The following is a 24930-nucleotide window of genomic DNA, read 5'->3' as shown; positions in this document are numbered from 1 at the left end:
GGAAGCAAGAAGAGGGTGGTTGGATGTGTAACTATGTGCTTCCTGTTTGAAGTTCATATCCAGTACAGCTTCTAGAGCATGTGTTTGGAGGAACAATTTGGGATAAAAATGAATTTAGAAAGAGAGAAAGACAGTGGTATGATGAAGCTGCAAGATTTGTGGACAAAAAAACTACATTTTCTAGCTGTAAAAATATTTGTTTTCACAATTTTGGGAGAAAGTGGAAGATTGTGAATGAATAAAAACTACGAGTGGTTCTTTAAATGTTTTGCAGTTAATGCTTTTGACTCTGTGTGCTTGTATGTCAGTGATATTGTAGTCAATATTTTAGCATGGGTCCTCCTATAGAAAGCTCAGCCCTGACAGGTGATATAGAGATGCCATGAAGACAGCCAGGCTCCACCCCTTTCCCCGCCCACCTCCTCCCTCCTAAGGCAGGGTGTCTTACCTTATCATAATAGGATCCAGGGACCTGTATCTCCAGGTGGTGATTTCCGTCAAACTTTACCACCAAGCCAAAGTCCGTCTCTACCACGGAGTAGATGCCGCTGGCGACAATGGAGACCCCCGGAATCTGGTTAATGACCGGAAGCCTCACTCTTTCGTCGTCAATCTGGAAGGAGATGGAGACATTGTGTTCAGAGAAACTGTAATGAGTTATGAGTGAAAAGAGGTGAAGGAACCCACAAGAGTAAGAATCCTCTTGGAGAGAGAGACAGAAAACTAGGATAACTGAAGGGAAGGGGGAAGTTAGGCCAGAGGTGAAAAAGATGCGAGTAGGAGATGCAGAGAGGAGACAATGGAGCAGAAAATCAAAGAGAACAAAAACTATTTTGTTGAAAGGGAGGACAGAGAGGGGATAAACAGGGACATAAAGAATTGTTGTGAAGAGAGGGGGTCAAAGTTGGAAAAAACAGGGAGAGCAGGAACTAGTGAGAGGGAAGGAAAAGATAAACATAGGCAAGATGAAAAGGGTCTGCAAAAGGGAGAGCACCATGGAGGAAATTAGGGAAAGGTGGAACTGCTGAAGAGTGAGACTTAGACAAGGAAATGCAGCCAACCAGGAGCATAACTGTAACATCAGCCATCCATTTATGGTCACCGCCAGAACCTGGACCCTGAAGACAAAATGGCCGCATCACTCACCAGAACCCTCTTGCTCTTCATCAGAGTGATCCGGTGACCGCGAAGGTTGATATGGGCCAGGCGGATGTACGAAAGCAAGGGCTGGCCGCGCTCCTCGTTCTTGGCCACAATGGTGAAGGGGGTGACTTGGCTGGGGTTGCAGACGTCCACTAGCGTGTAGGTGCAAGTGCCCATGAATGTGTGCATGAAGCTGTCGAAGGAGAAGTAGTGCGGGTCTCCTGCCACGTGGCACGCTGCCACACCTGCGCAGAGGAGGAGAAGATTCCAGGAAGGATTAGAATTCAGGAAGCGAATTTTTACCTCATGTTAGAATTTAGAATTCAATGCAACAATTAGCGATTTGGAATTAATTATATTATTTATGCAATCCATTTCAATTTGATTTTTCCAATTTCTACTTTTGCATTTCAAATTCCAATGCCATTATGCTATATATTGATGGGAAATTCTTCAAATCTACTCAGAACCTCTATCCTAATTAGAAAGTCTTCACATAAATTCAGACTTTTGTATTCACGTTTTAAAATCCATTTAGCAATTAATGCCTCCCAAGAATCCATTAATTAAGTTTTATATGCCTGATTTAGAAATTATTTCCATTTACAGCCACATGGTTTAATTAATAATTCTGGATTGTACTTGACTAAAACCCTATATTTCATTATGTGATTCTCTATATGAATTCTTAAATGTTTATGTTGTTTCAGAAATGTGCATCACATCGAAACACCTGGACAAAGAAGATCAATCTTGGCCACTTTCAGGGTTCACAATCGACTTGATGGTGTGGCAGCAGGTTAACATTTTATTTATAAGGCTGAACATCTTTTTTTTATATGTTTCTGAATGACTATTGATTAGATCAGTCACCTCTCCAGATAAGCACACCCTGCCTCCCCAAATCTCTCATGGCATGTTGCACACCTCACAAATATGTCGAACACTTAAAAATGTGTTTTTGGTGGTCTCAAATTCTTCTAGAAAATGAAAAGTAAAAAAACAAAAACTGTTCATACAACTGATGATCATGTTTGTGCCCATCAGTTTCCAGCATCTTTGCCCTACTTTCCCCGCTCAAGAGCCGGCGCCAACGTACAAGTCGATGTCACAACCAGGACAAAAGGTAGCTGTTACCACAACAGCTGTGGAGGCTGCTTTGGAAACCACCTCCTTCTTGCTCTACAGCCTCAACATCTCAGAAGATAAAAGAATATGGAGGGAAAACTTCAGAACACCTGCAAAATAATTCCCCAACAACAAAATGAAGGATCCAGGTTACCTGCTCGCATCAAAATGAATTTTAAATATCTTTTCATTTAACTATGGATTTTTAACTTTGATTTGGCTACAAGTTGCTGCTAGCTGGTTAAGACAACTCTGAACTTTAATGCACCTGTTGCAGAATTCTCTAGGTGGCGGCCCTGAACCATGTAGGAGTGACACCAATATTCTTTCTAGTAATGTCAATAAAGTGATGGCCGTTGAGATGTGTAACCCCTTCGCTACGTTTGTCAGCCAATGGCCGTCGCGAGCACTACCTCCGTAGTGCTGGGCACATCCGTTGGCCGACGCAGCCCTGCCCACTCCGCTAAACCACCGCACCGTGGTGGAATTGCGGCCGCGGTTAAGCGGGTAAGAGTATCACCTGTTTCTACAGCAGTACAAAGGTATAAAACTGAACTAAATAGAAAGACATGTTTTATGATGAACAATACAAATATTAGAAATATGTTGGATTTGTAGACTGCACTGCACTATATAGTCCTCTATTTCCCCACAGAGAAGGGAGAGCAAAAGCTTTGACCAAACCAACAGATGGGTTGTACTGGACAAGAGCTGCAACAGAGCATCAGGGCCATCTGCCCACCCACCTGTAGTGAAGCAGTCCAGAAGTCCCTCCTGCAGCCGGCACTCCTCGACGGGGCTGCACCGCCACGCCTCGCAGGTGATCTTGTTGGAGCCGGAGCAGGTGCAGCGCTCGGTGCAGTTGTTGTTTGTAAACCAGCTCTCGCCAACCTGAAGGGCCAGAGAGAGAGAGAGAGACAAAGAGATGCAGTGAGAACAGCTCTCCGGCCCACGTACAACTATTGTGGCGACAACGATGGGATAGACGGAGGAGAGCGTTGACCCCAAACCTACTGAACGGGCTCCCGCCACAGGTGACATCTGCAGCAAAGCTTCTATATCAGGGATGGAGGAAGACTTAGAGGGTTGTATGACGTTACAACGCATACTTTTACAACGCATACCTTTACACCGCATTTTTTACAGCGCAACATCCATTACAATGCATTCCATTACAACGCATGCCATTACAACGAATATTGTTAAACTACCTGCATGTTTGGTAAGTATTGGATAGTGTAGGGGTAAAAATTACTATTCTAACTCAAGGGGGTGCAACAGTAGGGTAAGTGTTGGATGGTAATGTTATGCGTTGTAATGGTATGCGTTGTAATGACTGTGTTGTAATGGTATGCGTTGTAATGACTGCGTTGTAATGACATGCGTTGTAGTGGTATGCGTTGTAGTGTCATGCGTTGTAATGGTTGCGTTGTAAAGACATGCGTTGTAATGGATGTTGCGTTGTAAAAGTTTCGTTGTAATGGTAGTGCGTTGTAAAAGTTGCGTTGTAAAGGTTGTTTCCCACTTAGAGAGCTGCTGGGGACTGGCTTTTTGCCAGAGGGCTGTGAAATGGCAGCTATGATCATAATGATGAGACTTGGAGACATTTTCAATTTCCCCCAGGCTGGATTATTGGCAAAATAATAACAGAAATAATAATAATAATTCTGTAGATGGAAAAGCTGAGGAACAACTCACAAAAGTGTATGAAATTCACACTCCCTGTAGAGATGTAGGCGGTTACAAAGAGTTGCCCTTGTGTGCATAAAAGTCCTGGATTCCACAGAGGAGGGAAAGGAACCTGCAGGAGATATCACTCAACATTCCTAGAAGTACACCTCGAAACCTGCTCCTAAAGACATTCTCCAGGAGTAATTTGTGAATATAAAAACTTGCAAAAGTTCGCTCATCAGGAGATGAAAATCTCCACCCATACATTTAAAAAATGTTTTGTGAATAGGACCCTTTTTCACATATTAAATAACTTTTCCCATCATGCACTGCTGTGTCTTAGAACCTCAGGGAGAGGTTGAGGGCAAGAGGTCATGGAAGGTCACAGGGAACTGACCCAAAATGGGTTATTTTATTGTGTTTTTTTGTGGAATGAGTGATGACCCTTATTCAAGCTGAATAAGCTCGGTTGTTAGGGGATAACAGAATAAACATGGCACCCATCCAAATATTAAAAGGAAACAGAGTCATATTGTAGTGTAAAAGATATTGGCTAAAGACTCCTCCCCTCCCGCCAACCTTTGACCTCCCAGACCAATGAATTGTGCAGGTCAATTCCAGTTTCCGTGACCCACCAGGTGGTAGTTGCTATCCGGGTCGGTGCAGCCGCACTGGCCAAAGGGGACACACTGGTCACCACTGAGAACAAGTCCCTCCTGGCAGACGCAGCCCTCCACGCATGGCAGGTCGCAGGAGTTGGGGGCCGACAGGTCGGTGCAGGTGGCCGGGCAGGCTGTGCCACAAGCAGTGTAGGTACTGCCAAGAGGACAGTTCAGTGCTGTGGAGGAAACAGGAAAAAGTTCACTTTTTTAAACCCACTCACTTTTCATTCACTCACTATCCTTCTTATTTCATTTACTCATTCACCAACTAAGAAATGTGTTCACTCACTCACTATCCTTCTTATTTCATTTACTCATTCATCAACTAAGAAATATGTTCACTCACTCACTATCCTTCTTATTTCATTCACTCCTTCACTAACTAAGAAATATGTTCACTCACTCACTATCCTTCTTATTTCATTCACTCCTTCACTAACTAAGAAATATGTTCACTCACTCACTATCCTTCTTATTTCATTCACTCATTCACCAACTAAGAAATATGTTCACTCACTCACTATCCTTCTTATTTCATTTACTCATTCACCAACTAAGAAATATGTTCACTCACTCACTATCCTTCTTAGTTCACTTACTCATTCACCAACTAAGAAATATGTTCACTCACTCACTATCCTTCTTATTCCATTTACTCATTCACCAACTAAGAAATATGTTCACTCACTCACTATCCTTCTTATTTCATTTACTCATTCACCAACTAAGAAATATGTTCACTCATTCACTATCCTTCTTATTTCATTTACTCATTCACCAACTAAGAAATATGTTCACTCATTCACTATCCTTCTTATTTCATTTACTCATTCACTAACTAAGAAATATGTTCACTCACTCACTATCCTTCTTATTTCATTCACTCATTCACCAACTAAGAAATATGTTCACTCACTCACTATCCTTCTTATTTCATTTACTCATTCACCAACTAAGAAATATGTTCACTCACTCACTATCCTTCTTAGTTCACTTACTCATTCACCAACTAAGAAATATGTTCACTCACTCACTATCCTTCTTATTCCATTTACTCATTCACCAACTAAGAAATATGTTCACTCACTCACTATCCTTCTTATTTCATTTACTCATTTACCAACTAAGAAATATGTTCACTCACTCACTATCCTTCTTATTTCACTTACTCATTCACCAACTAAGAAATATGTTCACTCATTCACTATCCTTCTTATTTCATTTACTCCTTTACTCCTTCACCAACTAAGAAATATGTTCACTCACTCACTATCCTTCTTATTTCATTTACTCATTCACCAACTAAGAAATATGTTCACTCACTCACTATCCTTCTTAGTTCACTTACTCATTCACCAACTAAGAAATATGTTCACTCACTCACTATCCTTCTTATTCCATTTACTCATTCACCAACTAAGAAATATGTTCACTCACTCACTATCCTTCTTATTTCATTTACTCATTTACCAACTAAGAAATATGTTCACTCACTCACTATCCTTCTTATTTCACTTACTCATTCACCAACTAAGAAATATGTTCACTCACTCACCATCCTTCTTATTTCATTTACTCCTTCACCAACTAAGAAATATGTTCACTCACTCACTATCCTTCTTATTTCATTTACTCATTCACCAACTAAGAAATATGTTCACTCACTCACTATCCTTCTTATTTCACTTACTCATTCACCAACTAAGAAATATGTTCACTCACTCACCATCCTTCTTATTTCATTTACTCCTTCACCAACTAAGAAATATGTTCACTCACCCACTATCCTTCTTATTTCATTTACTCATTCACCAACTAAGAAATATGTTCACTCACTCACTATCCTTCTTAGTTCACTTACTCATTCACCAACTAAGAAATATGTTCACTCACTCACCATCCTTCTTATTCCATTCACTCATTCACCAACTAAGAAATATGTTCACTCACTCACTATTCTTCTTCTTAGTTCACTTACTCATTCACCAACTAAGAAATATGTTCACTCACTCACTATCCTTCTTAGTTCACTTACTCATTCACCAACTAAGACATATGTTCACTCACTCACTATCCTTCTTATTCCATTCACTCATTCACCAACTAAGAAATATGTTCACTCACTCACTATCCTTCTTATTTCATTTACTCATTCACCAACTAAGAAATATGTTCACTCACTCACTATCCTTCTTAGTTCACTTACTCATTCACCAACTAAGAAATATGTTCACTCACTCACTATCCTTCTTATTCCATTTACTCATTCACCAACTAAGAAATATGTTCACTCACTCACTATCCTTCTTATTCCATTTACTCATTCACCAACTAAGAAATATGTTCACTCACTCACTATCCTTCTTATTTCATTTACTCATTTACCAACTAAGAAATATGTTCACTCACTCACTATCCTTCTTATTTCACTTACTCATTCACCAACTAAGAAATATGTTCACTCACTCACCATCCTTCTTATTTCATTTACTCCTTCACCAACTAAGAAATATGTTCACTCACCCACTATCCTTCTTATTTCATTTACTCATTCACCAACTAAGAAATATGTTCACTCACTCACTATCCTTCTTATTTCATTTACTCCTTCACCAACTAAGAAATATGTTCACTCACCCACTATCCTTCTTATTTCATTTACTCATTCACCAACTAAGAAATATGTTCACTCACTCACCATCCTTCTTATTTCATTTACTCCTTCACCAACTAAGAAATATGTTCACTCACCCACTATCCTTCTTATTTCATTTACTCATTCACCAACTAAGAAATATGTTCACTCACTCACTATCCTTCTTAGTTCACTTACTCATTCACCAACTAAGAAATATGTTCACTCACTCACCATCCTTCTTATTCCATTCACTCATTCACCAACTAAGAAATATGTTCACTCACTCACTATCCTTCTTAGTTCACTTACTCATTCACCAACTAAGAAATATGTTCACTCACTCACTATCCTTCTTAGTTCACTTACTCATTCACCAACTAAGACATATGTTCACTCACTCACTATCCTTCTTATTCCATTCACTCATTCACCAACTAAGAAATATGTTCACTCACTCACTATCCTTCTTATTTCATTTACTCATTCACCAACTAAGAAATATGTTCACTCACTCACTATCCTTCTTAGTTCACTTACTCATTCACCAACTAAGAAATATGTTCACTCACTCACTATCCTTCTTATTCCATTTACTCATTCACCAACTAAGAAATATGTTCACTCACTCACTATCCTTCTTATTTCATTTACTCATTTACCAACTAAGAAATATGTTCACTCACTCACTATCCTTCTTATTTCACTTACTCATTCACCAACTAAGAAATATGTTCACTCACTCACCATCCTTCTTATTTCATTTACTCCTTTACTCCTTCACCAACTAAGAAATATGTTCACTCACCCACTATCCTTCTTATTTCATTTACTCATTCACCAACTAAGAAATATGTTCACTCACTCACTATCCTTCTTATTTCACTTACTCATTCACCAACTAAGAAATATGTTCACTCACTCACTATCCTTCTTATTTCATTTACTCATTCACTAACTAAGAAATATGTTCACTCACTCACTATCCTTCTTATTTCATTTACTCATTTACCAACTAAGAAATATGTTCACTCACTCACTATCCTTCTTATTTCACTTACTCATTCACCAACTAAGAAATATGTTCACTCACTCACCATCCTTCTTATTTCACTTACTCATTCACCAACTAAGAAATATGTTCACTCACTCACCATCCTTCTTATTCCATTCACTCATTCACCAACTAAGAAATATGTTCACTCACTCACTATCCTTCTTAGTTCACTTACTCATTCACCAACTAAGAAATATGTTCACTCACTCACTATCCTTCTTATTCCATTCACTCATTCACCAACTAAGAAATATGTTCACTCACTCACTATCCTTCTTAGTTCACTTACTCATTCACCAACTAAGACATATGTTCACTCACTCACTATCCTTCTTATTCCATTCACTCATTCACCAACTAAGAAATATGTTCACTCACTCACTATCCTTCTTATTTCATTTACTCATTCACCAACTAAGAAATATGTTCACTCACTCACTATCCTTCTTAGTTCACTTACTCATTCACCAACTAAGAAATATGTTCACTCACTCACTATCCTTGTTATTTCATTTACTTATTCAGCAACGAAGAAATATTATGGGATTGACTATTTCCTCATTGAGGGCAATGCGAGAATATATTACATGTACCTCTTGGGAGGGGAAATTGCTTTTGGGTGAACAAATGAGGTCATCGCAAGGATCTGTGTGCAAAGGGTCTCCGATGATTAATCTACGAGGTATCCTCACACATTGCAGAGGGATGTGAGGTCAAAATAAGGAGACTGGGTGCTGATTGTCCCCAATGATCAATCCATGAAGAATCCTCACATGTTCTATCAGGGCATAAGGTCATGACAAGGAGACGGTGTGGTCATTGTCCCATGACACTTAAATCTTAATTCTTGTGTCAGGTGTAGAAGGATCACCCCTCAGGAAGGAATTGTTTTCTAAGATGTTTTCTCTGGGCTTTGCAGGATGCAACAGGATTTCTTCAAATGGTCATAGATAGCTACGGGTTGGGTGACACTGAGATGATAATGTTATGTTATGTTATGTTTAGGTCTCTTTTATAGCGCACGGCTACCCCAAGGGGTGTTCCGGCGCTTTGGCAAAGAGAACTGTAGAGGAGAAACACAACACAGCAGCTCACAAAGGCCCAACCAGAAAAAAATCATACTGAAAAGAGCCAAGTTTTCAACGTAATGCCTTTAGGATAAAGCCGGTGCCATTGACTCTTTCAACCAAAACCAAACAGTGTGTGTGGTGCCTCTTATTGGGGGGAGTACAACATGGGAATGGACCTACGGTCATGCCCTTCACAAAGACATATCTCTGCTTAGGTAAGTTCTTATCCTACTTTGGCTCTTTCCATTTGCTTGAAGATACTGGTCTTATATATTCATCTCTTGCACTGATGTATTTACCCCCTGACCTAATCTTGTCTTCCCCTCCCAACTTTTGTTTCTTCAACTATTGTACTGCTTTGTGGTAACCTCTGTAACTATTTCCTTTGATTTGTATTGGACGCCTACCTAACCATCCTGAATTGTGAAACGCTTTGATATCCTTCGGGATCATGTTCGCGCTATATAAAACTTCATAAATAAATAAATAAAAAATAAAAATAGCAGCTGCCCAGAGGTCTTTTTGTAAACAAGGTTTTATTGGTCTTTTCGTAGGACCATTTCTAAACACCGGTAGTAATTATCTGGCAACAATGTGAAAACTTAGATGCAACAAGCCAAAGGCAGTGTGAGGATGGTGATACCATCTATCAAGTGATACAGTCTGGGCTGTGAGGTCACTAGGCGGAGAGGAGACTGAGGATTGTGAACTCACTAGCCAACAACAGTGTGAGAATGATGCTATCAATCCAGTGAAAGCATCCTAACTGTGATGCCACTAGATGGAGACAATGTGAGCACTGTAATGTCACTATGTGATAAGTGTGATGTCACTAGATGGAGACAATGTGAGCACGGTGATGTCACTATGACATAACAGTGACGCCACTAGATGGAGACATTGTGAACACGGTGATGTCACTAAGTGATAACTGTGATGCCACTAGATGGAGACAATGTGAGCACTGTGATGTCACTATGTGATAACTGTGATGTCACTAAATGGAGACAATGTGAGCACTGTGATGTCACTATGTGATAACTGTAATGTCACTAGATTGAGACAATGCAAGCACTGTAATGTCACTATGAGATAACTGTGATGTCACTAACATGGAAGTGTGGGGACTGCCATCTTATCCCCAGCAGGAAATGAGAACTCTGATTTTAGTTCTTTAGCTTTGAGATCAAGCTTGTGATGAATTGATGTCAAGCAAAGAGATGAGTGTGAAACTTGATTTTAGGAAGAACCTAAAACCATGTACAGATACTTACGGCAGAAGGTACTGTTCCGCCAAACAATGTTCGTGACCCCTTTCTGGGCACAGAGGTCAGCATAGGATTGCAGGGAGAAGCAGAGGGCTACTGTGTCCCCATCAGTGCCACACTGGTCATAAACACAGTTCTCGAAGAAGTCTTCTGGCGGGACCTTGTCATGGCAGGCCTTGAAGACACCTAAAAGGCAAAGCGATGGTGAACGTGTGAGTTAGAGCAGGGAGAAAAATGGCAGAGAAAGGACTTGAAGGAGGAAAATACTGAAAAAGATTGTAATGAGGAATGGGGATAATGAAAGGGAAATAGAGGAAAGAAAAAATAGCAGACCCCCAAGAGAAAAGGGAAGATCAGAAAAGGGAGTAAGGAAGAAGCGGAAGAGTTGTGCACAGAGAAGGAACAGATGCAAGGGAGGATGTTGGGGCATCTAAACTGAAAAACCCAACAAACTCCTGCCCAAGGATTGGAATGAATGATCTTGACAAGCACTCGGTCCCAAGCCTACATCCATCTATTTTTTAGTAATGGACCCTTTTGTTATATGGCCAACTTCCGTATGTATGTCCTTCTGGACTATGGGATACTCCGGTCTCAGGGCCGCTCCAGTCCATGGCTCACCTCTTTTCATGGAACACACTAAGCCACCACAATTCACATCAGAAAGGACTTTACCTCTTTGGTTGACCTTACCCTGTGGGTCTTTAATGAATCCACAACTGGTAGGCTTGGACGCATCTTGTATGATGAGTGGGTCACAAGGTGTGTTGAGCCCTCCATTATGCGTACACCTGTGGAAAAGACGCAACACAGAGAAAAAAAATCACTTGAGAGTCAAGCAAAGACAAAGCCGGGATATTCATCTCAGAAACGACAAGGGATTTATCTGTCTACTGGGAATAATGGGAATTTGCTAACAGACTAATGCCTATGTAGAGCAGATAAATGTTGTGACAGCATCGCGTGTATCACACGGCTGGTGTACCTGAAGTGGTATAGATTCTGCCTCAGCCTCACCAGCCTTACAGAAACACAATCATTTGGGGGGAAAGTGAGTAGATTCCTTGTTGGAGACAGTGAGTGTTTGCAGATATGTATTATGATTCTGACACCCGTGTGGGTTTTAACTTTGGAGTTTGAGTGTAAATGCATGATATGATTTTTTATGCACACACACATCAATGTCAGTGTTGGAGATGGACTGTACATGGGGGTTGACTGCACACTGGAGTTACTCATACATTACTGGTTTTCCAGAAAGAGCAACAATACATTGTACAGAGGAGATATAATTGACTGAATGTATGCAATAAACTATAGACTGTGCATGTGAATCACTCCTTTTGTCCTTGGAGTTGGCAGTTGTACATCACTGGTACTTTTGTGGTTTAATAGTAGGCAGTTTGTCTGCTGCTGCCATTTTTATTGCTAGACCGCAGAAAGATGTTCTGTGATGATGCTATGGGATGGGACAGTTGGAAAATGTATGGCTGGGATAATGGCTTTGGGTGTTTGGTGGGAGATCCTATGGTTGGGTTAAGGGTGTGGGCTTGTGGGGGTCATTGGTGTGGTATTGAAGAGCGCGGTCCATCGAGGAGTTACTGGGGTGTAAATGTTGAGAGATGGGCACCCTCCGCTTTTAGCATGAGTTTTATAGAAGTTGATCATTGTGGCATTGTTGTCGTGGGATAGTGCATTGCCTATTGCTGTGGAGTTGGTGAGAGGTCTTCCTTGTTCTTCATGGGTGATTTTTCCATTGCAGGAGAGATGGTGGGGGGTTGGTGGGAGATAAACTGTTGGAGATCCTGCCTTTGGATTGATGTGAGCTGTCCGTGATGGGGCTGTTGGGAGTATTACTGATGGGAGTTGTCCATGGTGGGGCTGTTAACATGGATTGATGGAGGCTGTCCATCGTGACACTATCAGAGTGGGATAGATGGATTGTGTCCATGTTGGAGATACTGCTTTGCAACTGGGACAGTTGTATTTTGTGGGGAGGGTGTGGGACCGATGGGGGTTGTATGTGGTGAGTTACTGTCTTAACAGGAGCCATTGGTGTGGAGTATATGAGTGTTTCTACGGCTGAGCTACTGGCATGCAATCAATGTGAATTGTCCATGATGGGGCGATTGGCACAGGAATGCCAGACGTAGTCTCTGGTGGGGGGTTATTGATGCGAGGTTGATGGGGGCGCCCCTAATGTGGTTCGATGGAAATGCCCATTAGAGTAACCCTGGGTACAGTCTATGGGTTTGAGTACTAAGTGTAATTCCCATCTGCAGGATTGACCGGGCCGGGACAATACTTACTCAGGAGTTTCCTCCACCACCCAGCTCTGCCCCAGCTCTGTCACATTCTTTGCGGCACTGCCATCTGGTTTCAGGTTGTCGTCTGTGCTATTTCCATTGTAGTTGCCTGGCATGGGATGAAAAAAGCCCAATTCATCATTTAGAAACAGAAGGGGAGGAATGGGAAAGGTTTTTAGCAGGCAGAATCTCAACTATCTTGCTCGATTAATGCATTGTTTGCAAAGGGTCATCGTAGTAAGCCCTGAAGAAGTATCCCTCAGTGACACAAGCCATGTGCACACATCTCAGATACATACTTGGGCACGTATGCTTGTCTAAACAATATGGGCTGATAATTAGGAACTTATTTACAAATTCATTTACTGGAGCTGCATTTATAACTTTTCTTTAGGATGTTTACCTAACATACTTCAAGGGGTTATTGAAACTTCTATCCAATCAAGCAAATCCATTTCGGAGTTCTTTGATTGGTCAATATATTTTAATGAATGAATGTACATTATTGCACACTTATTCTCCTTATGCTTCAGAGAGCCTGTAGAACTTCTGCTCCACAACCCACTGTGAAGATCTAATGAGTAACAGGAAACAGTCTAACCAGATGTCATTAGCTCACATGATTCACCAATCCCAAAACCAAAAGAGACATGAGAACCCATGTGTAATCATCCCATAACGTACAATCGGGCATTCTCTGGGGCTGCCCCAAGAATATGGAACTCACTCCCGCCCACCATCAGAAGACTTCCATCTCTGGCACATTTCAAAAAGGAGGCCAAATATTTTTTTATGGGCAAATTCCTTGCCTAACAATTGCATTTCAATCACCTCAACAATTTTGTTTTTCCGTCTATTCGGCATTACCCATGGTTCTTCCGGAGGACACCTACCCGGCACTTCTGGGCATCCCACCCGGGAATTGAGACAGCTGCTCTCTCTTATAATGTATCTACCTGTTTTTATCCCACCTGTATCCGGGTTATGTTATTGCCTATTATTTCTTTCCATGTATAATGCAGCTATCTGTTCCTATCCCAGTTGTATACACCCGTCCCAAGACTGCCTGTACCACCTGTCAATCCTGTAAAGGGCTCTGATACCCTCACGGGTCTGGTTCATGCACTATAAAAGTCTAAAAATAAAAATAAAATAAAAATCCCACCAAATATTCCAATCCCCATAAATTCATACACAAGTCAATGGATTAACAAATACCTGCTAGGATCCTGACCTGTGATGTTCCATCACATCTTTCAAAGGTCTTAATTCTTAGCATTACGAAGCCACTAATAGCTCGCTTACAGTTCAGATCAAACAATCAAGAATGCCAAAGAGGCGGTGGACCTGGAGTCTGCCCACTCGGACAAAAGGCCACCATAAAATGTCAACACCAATGTGCATATATTTGTCCAAATACTGTAGATCATCTCTCTGGAAGGACTCCAGACCCGTTATGATCCCCGGGTTGGTAAGTAAAGTGCCTTACCTCCGAGTCCGCAGACCAAACCAGCATAGGAGGATGGCACTGAAACATCCACATGGTGATTGCCATCAAAACGCACCCAGAGCCCAAAGTCTGTTTCAAGCAAGACGAAGGTGCCACTCAGATGGATGGTGAGCTGGTCTCCAATCTGAACGGGGAGGTTGACTCTCTTGCCATTAAGCTGTTAAAAGAAAGAGATGATCAAGGCTTGAGCTGATGTTTGAAAGAACCTGAGAGGGTTTTGAAGTATCTGGAATAGAGAATCTGAGTTTTGCTTCTGGCTTTCTACTTGATAATCTAGGACAGGTTGCCTCACCTATCCACATGAGTGTATTCTACCCTAACTGGTAACCTATTCTATCAGCAGCTACATTGAGCGTAACTCTCTTCATTTAGGAACTCAAGCACCAATAAGCGAATAACCTACAGCAAAGCGATACAGCAAACCATATGAGCAATGGATTCTACCAAGGTCGCGTGCCGCAGGGACTCGAGTTGCACCAGACTTTAGACAAAACAAATCTGAAATACTTTTGGTGTTGCTTGTATCCCCTATCCATTTTTGGGTCCGGGCCGATACTTATTTAACTTTGGTTGATATCTGTCTTCAATGGCTTATACGAGCAAACCAATAATTAATTCGAGCATGCTCTGAGGATTTACAAGGGACGGACATTAATTCATGCAGTCATACCCATTAATTTTGTGATGATAGTGTGCAACATTAAATTGTTGGTAAACACACAGTCTGATGGTGCACATGGCTGACTGCAGAGCAATCCACTTTTGTACCCCCTTTGAATGTGCCCTCGAAAACATCTTCCTTTTGGAGTTGGATCTTTCTATAGGCCCATGTTGAAGGTTTAACTCTGATTGAGGGAGAGTCCGTGACACACAATAACACTAGAGCTGTGCAGACTTTTTCCCCGCCAGCTGAGTTATGTGAAATTCATAAGGCTTGAACAAGTCTAGTTTTTCCTGAGTAGACATTTTATCTGCTGGACAGTTTTCTTTCCTTCAAAAGCAACATTTTGTCGGAATTTTGTTCAACTCTTTCAACTTTACCATCATTGTTAAGTCAATAAAGGTGGCCATGTTTTTGATAAACTTCACAAAGTGGGCAAAAGCAAGTTGGTCCAACTTCACACATCCCAAGTATCCTTAATAAACACTAAGGTTAAAATGACTTAGCTGTATAAGTCAGACGGCTCAGTCAATGTACAACTTGTGGAGTAGTGATGGTGGGCATACCCAACTTGAGTCCAAGAGGGCTGCATCCATGTCTTATTTTCAGGACATCCACATAAAATACATTTACATCAGATCAATATGATATAGATGGGCATCCTGAACATCTGTCAATAATCCCCCCCCCCCACACACCTACATTGGACTCTCCTGGGCTTAACAGTCCATGCTCTAGGGTTGATTCAGGCTCCCTCTTACTGCCTTTAGGAGGATTAGTAAAACTGTTCAGCCTGGAGCATATTGTGCTTGATAATACTCTATGGTTAAGGCGAGGCATGGGATTTAAACTAAGAATCAGCATGTGATTGGCTGAGCCACTCAGAATCAATCACAAGCAGTGGGCCAGGTGAGTTTGGCCCAACAGCAGGGAGTGTCAGGTTTCTAAAAGGTATATTCATGCATGCAGGACCCAGTGCTCTCTAGGCTTGGCTGTCCTGGTTCATAATGCTTGGCTCTGGGCACTCTAAATAGGACAATGGATTTGAATTATTAAATAAAATGTAGAGTTCTACCATGCAGAGTTTCAATTCCTCCCGCGCTACACAAGGTGATATCAAAGAGCCAACACAACAGTGACAGAAGAGGGCTAGCAAGAACTGACCCTGGCCAGCTCAATCTTTGACCCACAACATGTTCATGCTGAACTACAGGGCAGGTGGCCTTCACTTTGGATCACAACTTATCTGTGACATCATAGGGAAGAAACAACACATATTCATATACATCCCACAGATATCACAGATTTAAGACAGACTAAAATTCTTCAACCAAGTCATTTACTTCTTATGGAACATGCATTCTATAATTCTTTAAGGCTGCATTGACTTCTTGTCTATGAGGTGTTCTCTAATTCCACAGAGTTTCTTTGTTTTTGCACATACTTATACATCTTTAATATGACTTAGCTATCAGACATTCTATAATTATTTTAAACTTCAAGCTCTTTGATCTCAGAAATTCCTGGAATTTGTTAAGAATCAAAAGACTTTCTTGATTTCAGATATTCAAGAGTTTTTTTTCAAATTCCATAGATTCCTTCGAACTCCAAACTTATGATGTTTTCAAAACATTGTATAGACTTTCTAGTTATCAGGCAACCTTAAATTTATTAACAAAGCCTTAGGAAATCCTCTGGTTTTTAACAATGTAATCTACTTACTTAATCATAGATGTTTTAGAATTTTTTGAAAATTCCTTACATCTTCAAGATTTGACTGTATAAAATTACACAGATTGCTTGGATATCAAACATTCTAGAAATCTTGAGCAATCCCACTGAATTCTTGAATTAGACATTTTATAGTTCTTTGATGGTTCCATAGCATTCTTGGATCGCGTTCATTGTACAATCCTCTAAAATACCTTAAACCTTTGGGTCTGGGGGCATTCTTTAATCCTTTAAAGAATCCATTGACTTAAGGAATCTCTGATTTTAAATAATTTATTTCAAAAGCTTCTTAGTTTTCAGACATTTTAGAGCATTTAATAATTCTTTGACATTACACTGGCCTCTTTTTTGGCGGCTATTCTAGAAGAACAACGGGTTCAATACTTACAATGACTCTCCGGCTCTTCATGAGGGTGATCTGTTGCTCGTACACCTGCACATGAACCGATTTGACGTAGGACACAAACTTATTGTTGCCACGGTGCTCATTAGAGGTGTCCACACTGAAGAAGGGCAAGCCGCTAGAGGGAATGCACACTTTGGTCAAGGTATATGTGCAGGTTCCCATGAAGTGGAAATTAGCCTTGTCAAATGTTCTGTAATGGGGGTCGCCAGAAGCTGAACAGCTTTCTCGATCTAAAGAGAGATATGGAGGGAAGAAACAGACACATTAAAGGGTCTGGGTCCTGACATTGAGACAACGTCGATTGCCTCTCACGGAGGATTAAGCAACTGGAACAGAGGGAACTGCTTCTGGATGAGGATGTGACTACAGAAAGGTTCTACCTCCAATGAGACCAGTGGAATGTTAATCCCTAAACTATAGGATGATTCTATATGGCTGGACGATAGAGTTAAGACTTATTCTTGACTCTCTGCATGGATGAAAGATGTTGCACAGACTTTTAGGGGATGCTTGTTTACCCTGATGAAGGCCTGAGAACTTGTTTGGGCTAATAAAGGGTTTGAAACATCTTGCTGTAATGGATGATTGAAGACATAATCCGCCTGCACACATCCAATGGACCTTGTTAACACCACCATGTGTGCACCAAAATAAATGTCATTCCTTTGGGTATACACAGAGGTAGTTTAAACTGAAATTTCTGGATCCCTCACTTATCCAAGACCATTATTTTGATCTACGTCACTCCAAGGTTGAAAGCACCTTGGTGGTAATACCCTAACGATGTGGGACTCGAAAGCCAATGATAAAGCATTCCACGGTGATGTGGGTGAGGCCTTTCCATCCAATGTCTTTGACCGTAGCACTTTCCTATCAGGATAAAGTGCTTTTTCACTACTGTATTTTTTGTGAGCTTTTTTTTTTTTGGTCAAATTTTTTTGTGAGCTTTTGATAGTTGTGTAGCGGACATACAGTAGGTTGTGGTTCCCTCTAACTCTTATTGTGAATTGTGATATGGAGTCCCTGGAAGTGTTCCACTGAGCATGATACAAGAAAGTGGAATGACGAAAGCAGCACGTATCAGAATCTGTTCTTTGCAGTAGCCTCGCTCTCAATCTTTTCATAAAGTAGGACCCCAAAGCTGTGAGACTTCTTGAGATGCAAAAGATCAGGTAAGGAGGGTCATTAATTGTTTAGAAGCATTGGCCAGAATGGGTATTAAAGCGGATTGGTATTAAATATAGTGGGTACATGTAGAATCCCCTCCACCCATGTATCTGCCACTGTGAGCCTTCAAAGGATGGGCAGGGGGTGAGGGAGGGGATAAGACTGGGTGTGTAGTGACGAGAGCGCAGCTCAAGCTGATGAGGAGGTCAAGGTATATAAAGCAACATAGAAAAGAAGAACAGAATGGATCATGGTGAAGTCTAAGTCCAGAGCAGAAGCTGCTCTCCCCAGAATGCTCCAGATGTCTCTAGCACTGTCACAAATCATCAAAGTTGTCCTCTAGCTTTTCTTAAAGGAAGAGGCTTATTATCGTGCAGATTGCCACATGCATCATAACACCAATACTCAATACCGGCCTGTTCTATTTCCTAATGAACCCTTTGAGGGAGCTGTTTAACAAGAAGGTTCCTTGGATCATTTGATGCACTTATAAGTCAACAGAAGTAAGATGCTGAATATAATAACACCCAACACTACCCCACTTTATCCACCATTACTACCTTTTGTAAGTAGCCCAAACAATAAGGGAGCTTGAAGCCTTCCACCGCTCACAATTCGTTCCACATCCAAATAACAGCCTTGAATAATGTACTAAGTGCTCCAGTGGTGGAGGGCGGGGTGCTGAAGTGGGAGTAGGAGTGGGCGGAATGGTGAAGTGGGAGTGGGAGTGGGCGGAGTGGTGAAGTGGGAGTGGGAGTGGGGCGTGGTCTCCTCTGAAGATCAGTTCCTCTCTCAGCCACAAGGGGCTGCACTTATCATGATCTCACACCCTCTCTATAGCAGTTCAAGCACACGCTTCCACAATGTTGGGAAGCCCTACCATGTATTCTGAGACCTTTCGTGATGAAGGCGGACAGGTAGCGGGGCCCGTGGCCCCCACGGATTCTTACCTAAGGGATGGCAGCCGTACACTCCATCCTTCAGGCCGCAGCTCTCCTGTTCCCGGCAGGTGTGGTTCTCACAGCGGATGATACCCAGGCCTTGGCACGTGCACTTCTCACCACATCCGGTCTCGAACCACACGTCTCCAGCCTAAAACAACAGGTACAAGAGTGGATTTATATTCACACGGACGAACCCTTGGATTCTGGAACATTTTTCAAGCAGTGCAAACAAAGTCTTTCACCTTTATTTAAGGATTTAAGCAACACAAAAACACCAGGGCAGTCTGAGTATAACCTGCTACCTTACACTTTTGGTGGCCATTGTAGGTTCAGTCCATTCCAGGACATTGGGATGGGCACTGGCCTGATCTTGGAGGTATCCTTAGTGGAAGAATCCGCAACACAAGGCCTGAGGCCGCTTTGCTTCCCTTGATTGTCTCCTATCAGAGCATTAAAGATGGCGCCCAACCAATGGACCAAGGGTAAGGTATGGCTTGTCAGCACGCCACGGAACACTCTTAAAGGCACAATAGTGCTTCCAAGGTAAGCTTCTACCCCTAGACTTCCAGCCAGGCTGGTGTGCGACTTACATCATATGTGCAACCCCGCAATTCTGTAGGGCTTATCTATCACACCTATGACGTATGTATGTACAAAATGTCAATAAAGAACCGCTTGTAAAATAAAAAAATAAGGATTAATCGCTCACATCAGCTGCCAGAGATCAAGGATGCTTTGCAAGATTTTTGCAATTCGCACCTATATATGAAATTGGATGTTAGATAAGCATTGGTCGTAGGACCAGAAAAGACACCTCCAAGGAGCCAGGTACGTTCTCGCTCTTTCTTTTCTCTCTCCGTCCTGTTATCTAGTTTTTGGCCATAATCTAACCCAGCTCAAAGTGCCTTCCAGCTGCAGCCCCACACTCTCTGGTCCTGTCAGCCAGGGAGTCTGCGCCTCCCAGTCTCTGTCACCGTCATTGTGCAGCCATGCCTGGCTTCGACCCGAGGGAGGGGCCAAGGTGTGCAAGAGGTTTGTGCTTATTGACAAAAGTGGGGAGAAGTAGAAGAGCTGCTGAGAAGACATGAAAATGCGGATGCCTGCGGCCACGCAGTCGGCCCTGTAAGAGGGCGGCCCCCTTAGTCCCGCATTAGGAACATCCCCACAGACCAGCTGACGGGGCCCCTTCCCTCGGGAGTCCCACCTAAGTCCGGCACCTCTGCAGCGTCATTTCGGGTGTGCAGTGGGCTGGGGTCAGGTATTTATACCTGACCCCCCCCCCCCAAAAAAAAAACTCTCAGCGCCCATTTAGCCAGGTGGGTTGCATTTCAGAGCACATATTGCATGCCTATCTAAGAAGGTGCAAGTAAATATGCTCATTATTTTACTCTATCTCTTCACATTCCAAAAGCATTGTCACCTTTTTCTGCACTGGGATACCTGCAGTAAAGCTGGCTGTGGGCCATATATGCTTGGGTGGGTACACCAGCATGGCGACACAGCATCTGAAGGTCGCTGTCAGGGGGGTGCAGGCAAGAAGGACATGTGATGTAGGAGAATATTTGGAGTACCCTTAGGGGACTTCAGGACTCATCCCCCTGTGGTTAGATCCACCTTTGTCTTGGTTTAGGTGGGGAGGTCCACCTGGCGTCCTCGGAAGGTGTGACAAAGCTCCAATTCGATACATGTCATATGTTTCCAATGGATGAGAGTGCCATGCCAAGGTGCTTGCTCAGATGGGAGGGGGGGATCACAAGACTCTACCCTGTCCCTGCCAATGACCCTCCTCAGGGGACCACAATTATCTTGCTGTGCAGCAGATGGTTATCAGTTCGAAGCCTCAAAGTAGGAACTCGCCAAGTAGGGGGAATGGGTGAACAAGGGCTTAGTCAACCCCCAATTGTAAATGCATAATCTTGCACATGGTGCACAGTGGATTATATCACACAGAACTGTGGTTACGAAGAGAGCAGAGGTTTTAAATGCTCTTTTGGTCCTATCTCCTGTTGGCACTGCACTCCTATACAATTGGAGGTCAGTGGGTAGAGATAAGGGTGTTGGTTGGCCCCAAGCAATAACTTGAAGGGTACATAAAGCTGTGGTTGAAGAAGAGAACAGGCGTGGCCGTACTCTTTCCTGTAAACACCACATGGTACCCCGATAGATACGGGGCACACCTATATGAGGTAGATAAGGAAATCGTCTACATAGAAGGGCTTACAGCAGGTTGCAGGTGGTTATGGAGCCTGCCATGGTGGGGGGGCCTTGGATATGACAGCGGCCACATCCTGGGCTTTGGCGGAGTTACAGGGTGATCCGGAGGCTGATTGGTACAAAGGGGAACCCTTTCAGGAGCACAGAGGGGTGCCTTATGCCAAACCCAAGCAGTCTTTAAGGCAGGACCCTGGATGAAAACATCTGCGCCCTACTAGTCCTAAGGGCGGTTGTAAGACTGAGCAACTGGGGGCTTGCCTGGATACGCTTCGCTCCTAAAAAGCCATGAGTAAAGTTATGGACTGGTGGTCCATGGTATGTAAGGGGGATAATCCCCACATTAATGGTAGCACCGACTAGGTTGGCCATGGTGCAGTCTGGCTCATCAGGTGGGCAGGGCAGATTAGGTTAGTCATCGCTGCCTGCCCTTGGATTGCCCCTAAGTTAACCCACCACATTGGCAGACTTCTTGAGTGAAATACACCTGCAGCAAACTGTTTGTCAACAAAATTTGTGTGGACTGATTATTTTGTGCAGCGCGACCAATTACTGCTCAGCAGGGGGGTTACCGATATCGACACTAAGGGACTTTCAAGCTGTGCGTGAGAATCACCCAAAACCTACCAGGTCTTGGAGGAGGAAAACTATACTATGCACCAGAGAAGACACAAGCTGCCATCCTGGCCAGGTCGGTACTCCAGTAAAACTAAAGGAAGTCAACGCAATGTAGTGCTGTGTTATCGTAACTATGTCTGCCATAGACTACGGAAGATATCTCTGAAGCAAGGACACACAGGCTGGTCGTGGCCTTGGGTAAACGTTTCATACAAAGATACAATTTAATGAAAAACATTAAAATACATAGTGTATTTCATACCATGAACATTCAACTGAAGGTCATTTGTCGGCATGTAGTTTCAGCAATAACAAAGATGGGATGTAGTGTAATAAAATCCAAAAGTGGTGTCCAAACTCCTTCACAGTGAATGCAGACAGGCGGAAAAGAAATGTCATTGTGTCAATGTAATATGCTTTTAATATGAAAACATTGGGACTCATTTTGTCAAGTGTAAGAGGGGTAAGCTGGAAGTTCCTGCTCTAGGATATGGCAAGCCCAGAGAGGAGATGTCTAAAAAATAGGGGTAGGGTAAAAGGTGGCCAATTTACAGTCCAATATACCGTATCCTTGTTCACGTCCCATCCTTTCCTTATAGTGGGGATCCTGAAAGCTATGGAAATTTCAGAAGCCATACACAGACTGCTTTTCTGAACTGTCTCCTACATAGGAGACCAGGGGTAGTCACCTCTGGTGCCAGTTCTGCTGGGGCAGCTGCTAGTGAACACGAGGCCTACAGGCAAGGGTCGGCTTTAGTACTGATGGCGCCCGGTGCGACAATCATTTTTGGCGCCCGCCCCCCACACCCCATAACAACCTCCTGACATACTCTCACTACCACTGGGCAAAAGTGCCCCTCCTTTCTCCTATCATAAGTTATTGCTAAACACAGTGCCCCCCCGAGGTCAGCGCCCAGTGCAGCTGCACCAGTCGCACTGCCCTAAAGCTGGCCCTGCCTAAAGAGCAGACAATGTTGCCCCTTCTGCTCTCACTGCAGATGCAAAAGTGAACAGGCCCAGACCATCACTCCTACAGCCTGACATTCCAAACCCAGAGTGGCTCTCTTGTGGGCTGGTCCAAAAAGCTAAAGGCACCGCAGCAAAGCCAATGTGTGAAGGGCGCGGGCACATTGCCCTGTTCTGAATATGGTAGTGTGTTGGCTTGTCCATCCTTTGAATGACAATACAACTGACTAATGGCTAAAGGGGGGAGACCCAGAGCCCCTTTCTAATTATGAATATGATGTATGAATTTTGAGAAATCAAAATACTAGATAAACAACTAAAATTGTTCCTAAGCCAGGCCTAAAATTGTGAATATATTTCTTACTTTGTAAATGGTCAAACATTCATCGTTCTGCATCCATAAATGGCGAGGATGCGCCATCACTTACCATGTGGTAGTCGCCCGCGGAGTCCACGCAGCCGCAGCTGGTACTAGGCACGCAGGCTCCACCGCTGAGGACGAAGCCAGGGAGGCACTCGCAGCCTTCAACGCAGCGACCAGTGCAGCTGATGGGAGCGAAGAGATCATTGCATGTTGGAGGGCAGGCACTGGCGCACAGGGTGTAGTTGCTGTTTGGAGGGCAGTCCAGCGCTGGGGAGGAGAGGAAAGGAGAAGATGAGGTGAGGAAAAGACATGGTGCAGAGAATAAAGAGACTGGCTTGAAGTCTGAGAGGTGCAAGCAGTCTGGTTCTCCACTGGTGGATCAGGAGGAGAGTGGGTAGATGGATTCCCAGCACGGGGTGTTTAAAAACAAGTGGCCTCTCTCAGTGCCCACCTGAGTGTGTTCAAGAACAAGTCCCCTCTCTCAGTAGCCCACCACAGTGTGTTCAAGAACAAGTCCCCTCTCTCAGTAGCCCACCACAGTGTGTTCAAGAACAAGTCCCCTCTCTCAATAGCCCACCACAGTGTGTTCAAGAACAAGTCCCCTCTCTCAGTAGCCCACCACAGTGTGTTCAAGAACAAGTCCCCTCTCTCAGTAGCCCACCACAGTGTGTTCAAGAACAAGTCCCCTCTCTCAGTAGCCCACCACAGTGTGTTCAAGAACAAGTGCCCTCTCTCAGTAGCCCAGCATAAGTTTCTGTGTGTACACGTGAAGCATGAACATGTGAACTAACATAAGGTTCCATTTGACCAGCAGAAGCTATCCTGAGCACCCTGGAGAAAGAGGCTCTGTGCCACATGGGAAGCTCTCTCTGTCTCTCTCTTTCTCTCTTAGAAGACTAATACAAGGTCCCCAGTTAACAAGTAAAGCTATCTCTCTGAGTAGCACCAGATAAAGTCCCTATGTGACTCTCCAGCTGCCCAGTCAAGCTTCTCTGGGATCCAAGAAAGCTCTCTTTTGCGGATGGCCATGACACACAGCCCTGGTCACATGACAAGTTCTCTCTCAGTGGTCAAAGAAAGGGGTAAAACAGGGGTTTATATGCTTAGGGAACATGTCTCCCGGGGCAGAGTAAGACAAGGATTCCTTAACACAGGGTAAGATTTCATATGTTTTTCAGCAGTAAACAGCAAGTGTCCCTGTGTGGACATGAAGTCTCTCTCAGCTGCCAAGAAAAGGCTTCTATGAGGGCCTCTGAGGATCTCTCACAGAAAGGGAGGAGTCTCAATCCCGATAAGACGGAACTTGTGGTTACGGGTGGTTGCTCCAGTCCCTGGAACTCTCTATTTTGGCCCCCTTCCTTTGGTTCTCCCCCTACCCCAGTTCCTTCTGTTAAGACTCTTGGCATCAAGCT

General features: G+C 43.1%; 1 protein-coding gene across 1 annotated transcript in view; it reads right to left on the bottom strand.

The window, feature by feature from the left end:
* LOC144797757 (IgGFc-binding protein-like) overlaps positions 1 to 24930 on the bottom strand; it is a 283418-nt gene that overhangs the window by 82732 nt on the left and 175756 nt on the right. The window contains exons 68-78 of the mRNA XM_078668518.1: positions 23583 to 23785; positions 19366 to 19507; positions 17231 to 17478; positions 14430 to 14607; positions 12944 to 13049; positions 11328 to 11425; positions 10641 to 10820; positions 4578 to 4780; positions 3018 to 3162; positions 1147 to 1388; positions 449 to 613 (exon numbers count right to left, since the gene is read on the bottom strand). Of these exons, the coding sequence (XP_078524644.1) occupies positions 449 to 613; positions 1147 to 1388; positions 3018 to 3162; positions 4578 to 4780; positions 10641 to 10820; positions 11328 to 11425; positions 12944 to 13049; positions 14430 to 14607; positions 17231 to 17478; positions 19366 to 19507; positions 23583 to 23785 (1910 nt within the window). The remainder of the gene's footprint in view (positions 1 to 448; positions 614 to 1146; positions 1389 to 3017; positions 3163 to 4577; positions 4781 to 10640; positions 10821 to 11327; positions 11426 to 12943; positions 13050 to 14429; positions 14608 to 17230; positions 17479 to 19365; positions 19508 to 23582; positions 23786 to 24930) is intronic.

This window comes from Lissotriton helveticus, chromosome 12 (assembly GCF_964261635.1).
Source record: "Lissotriton helveticus chromosome 12, aLisHel1.1, whole genome shotgun sequence".
NCBI lineage: Eukaryota > Metazoa > Chordata > Amphibia > Caudata > Salamandridae > Lissotriton > Lissotriton helveticus.
The sequence above is the reverse complement of the archived record's forward strand: the minus strand, read 5'-3'. Positions and strand labels throughout refer to the sequence as shown.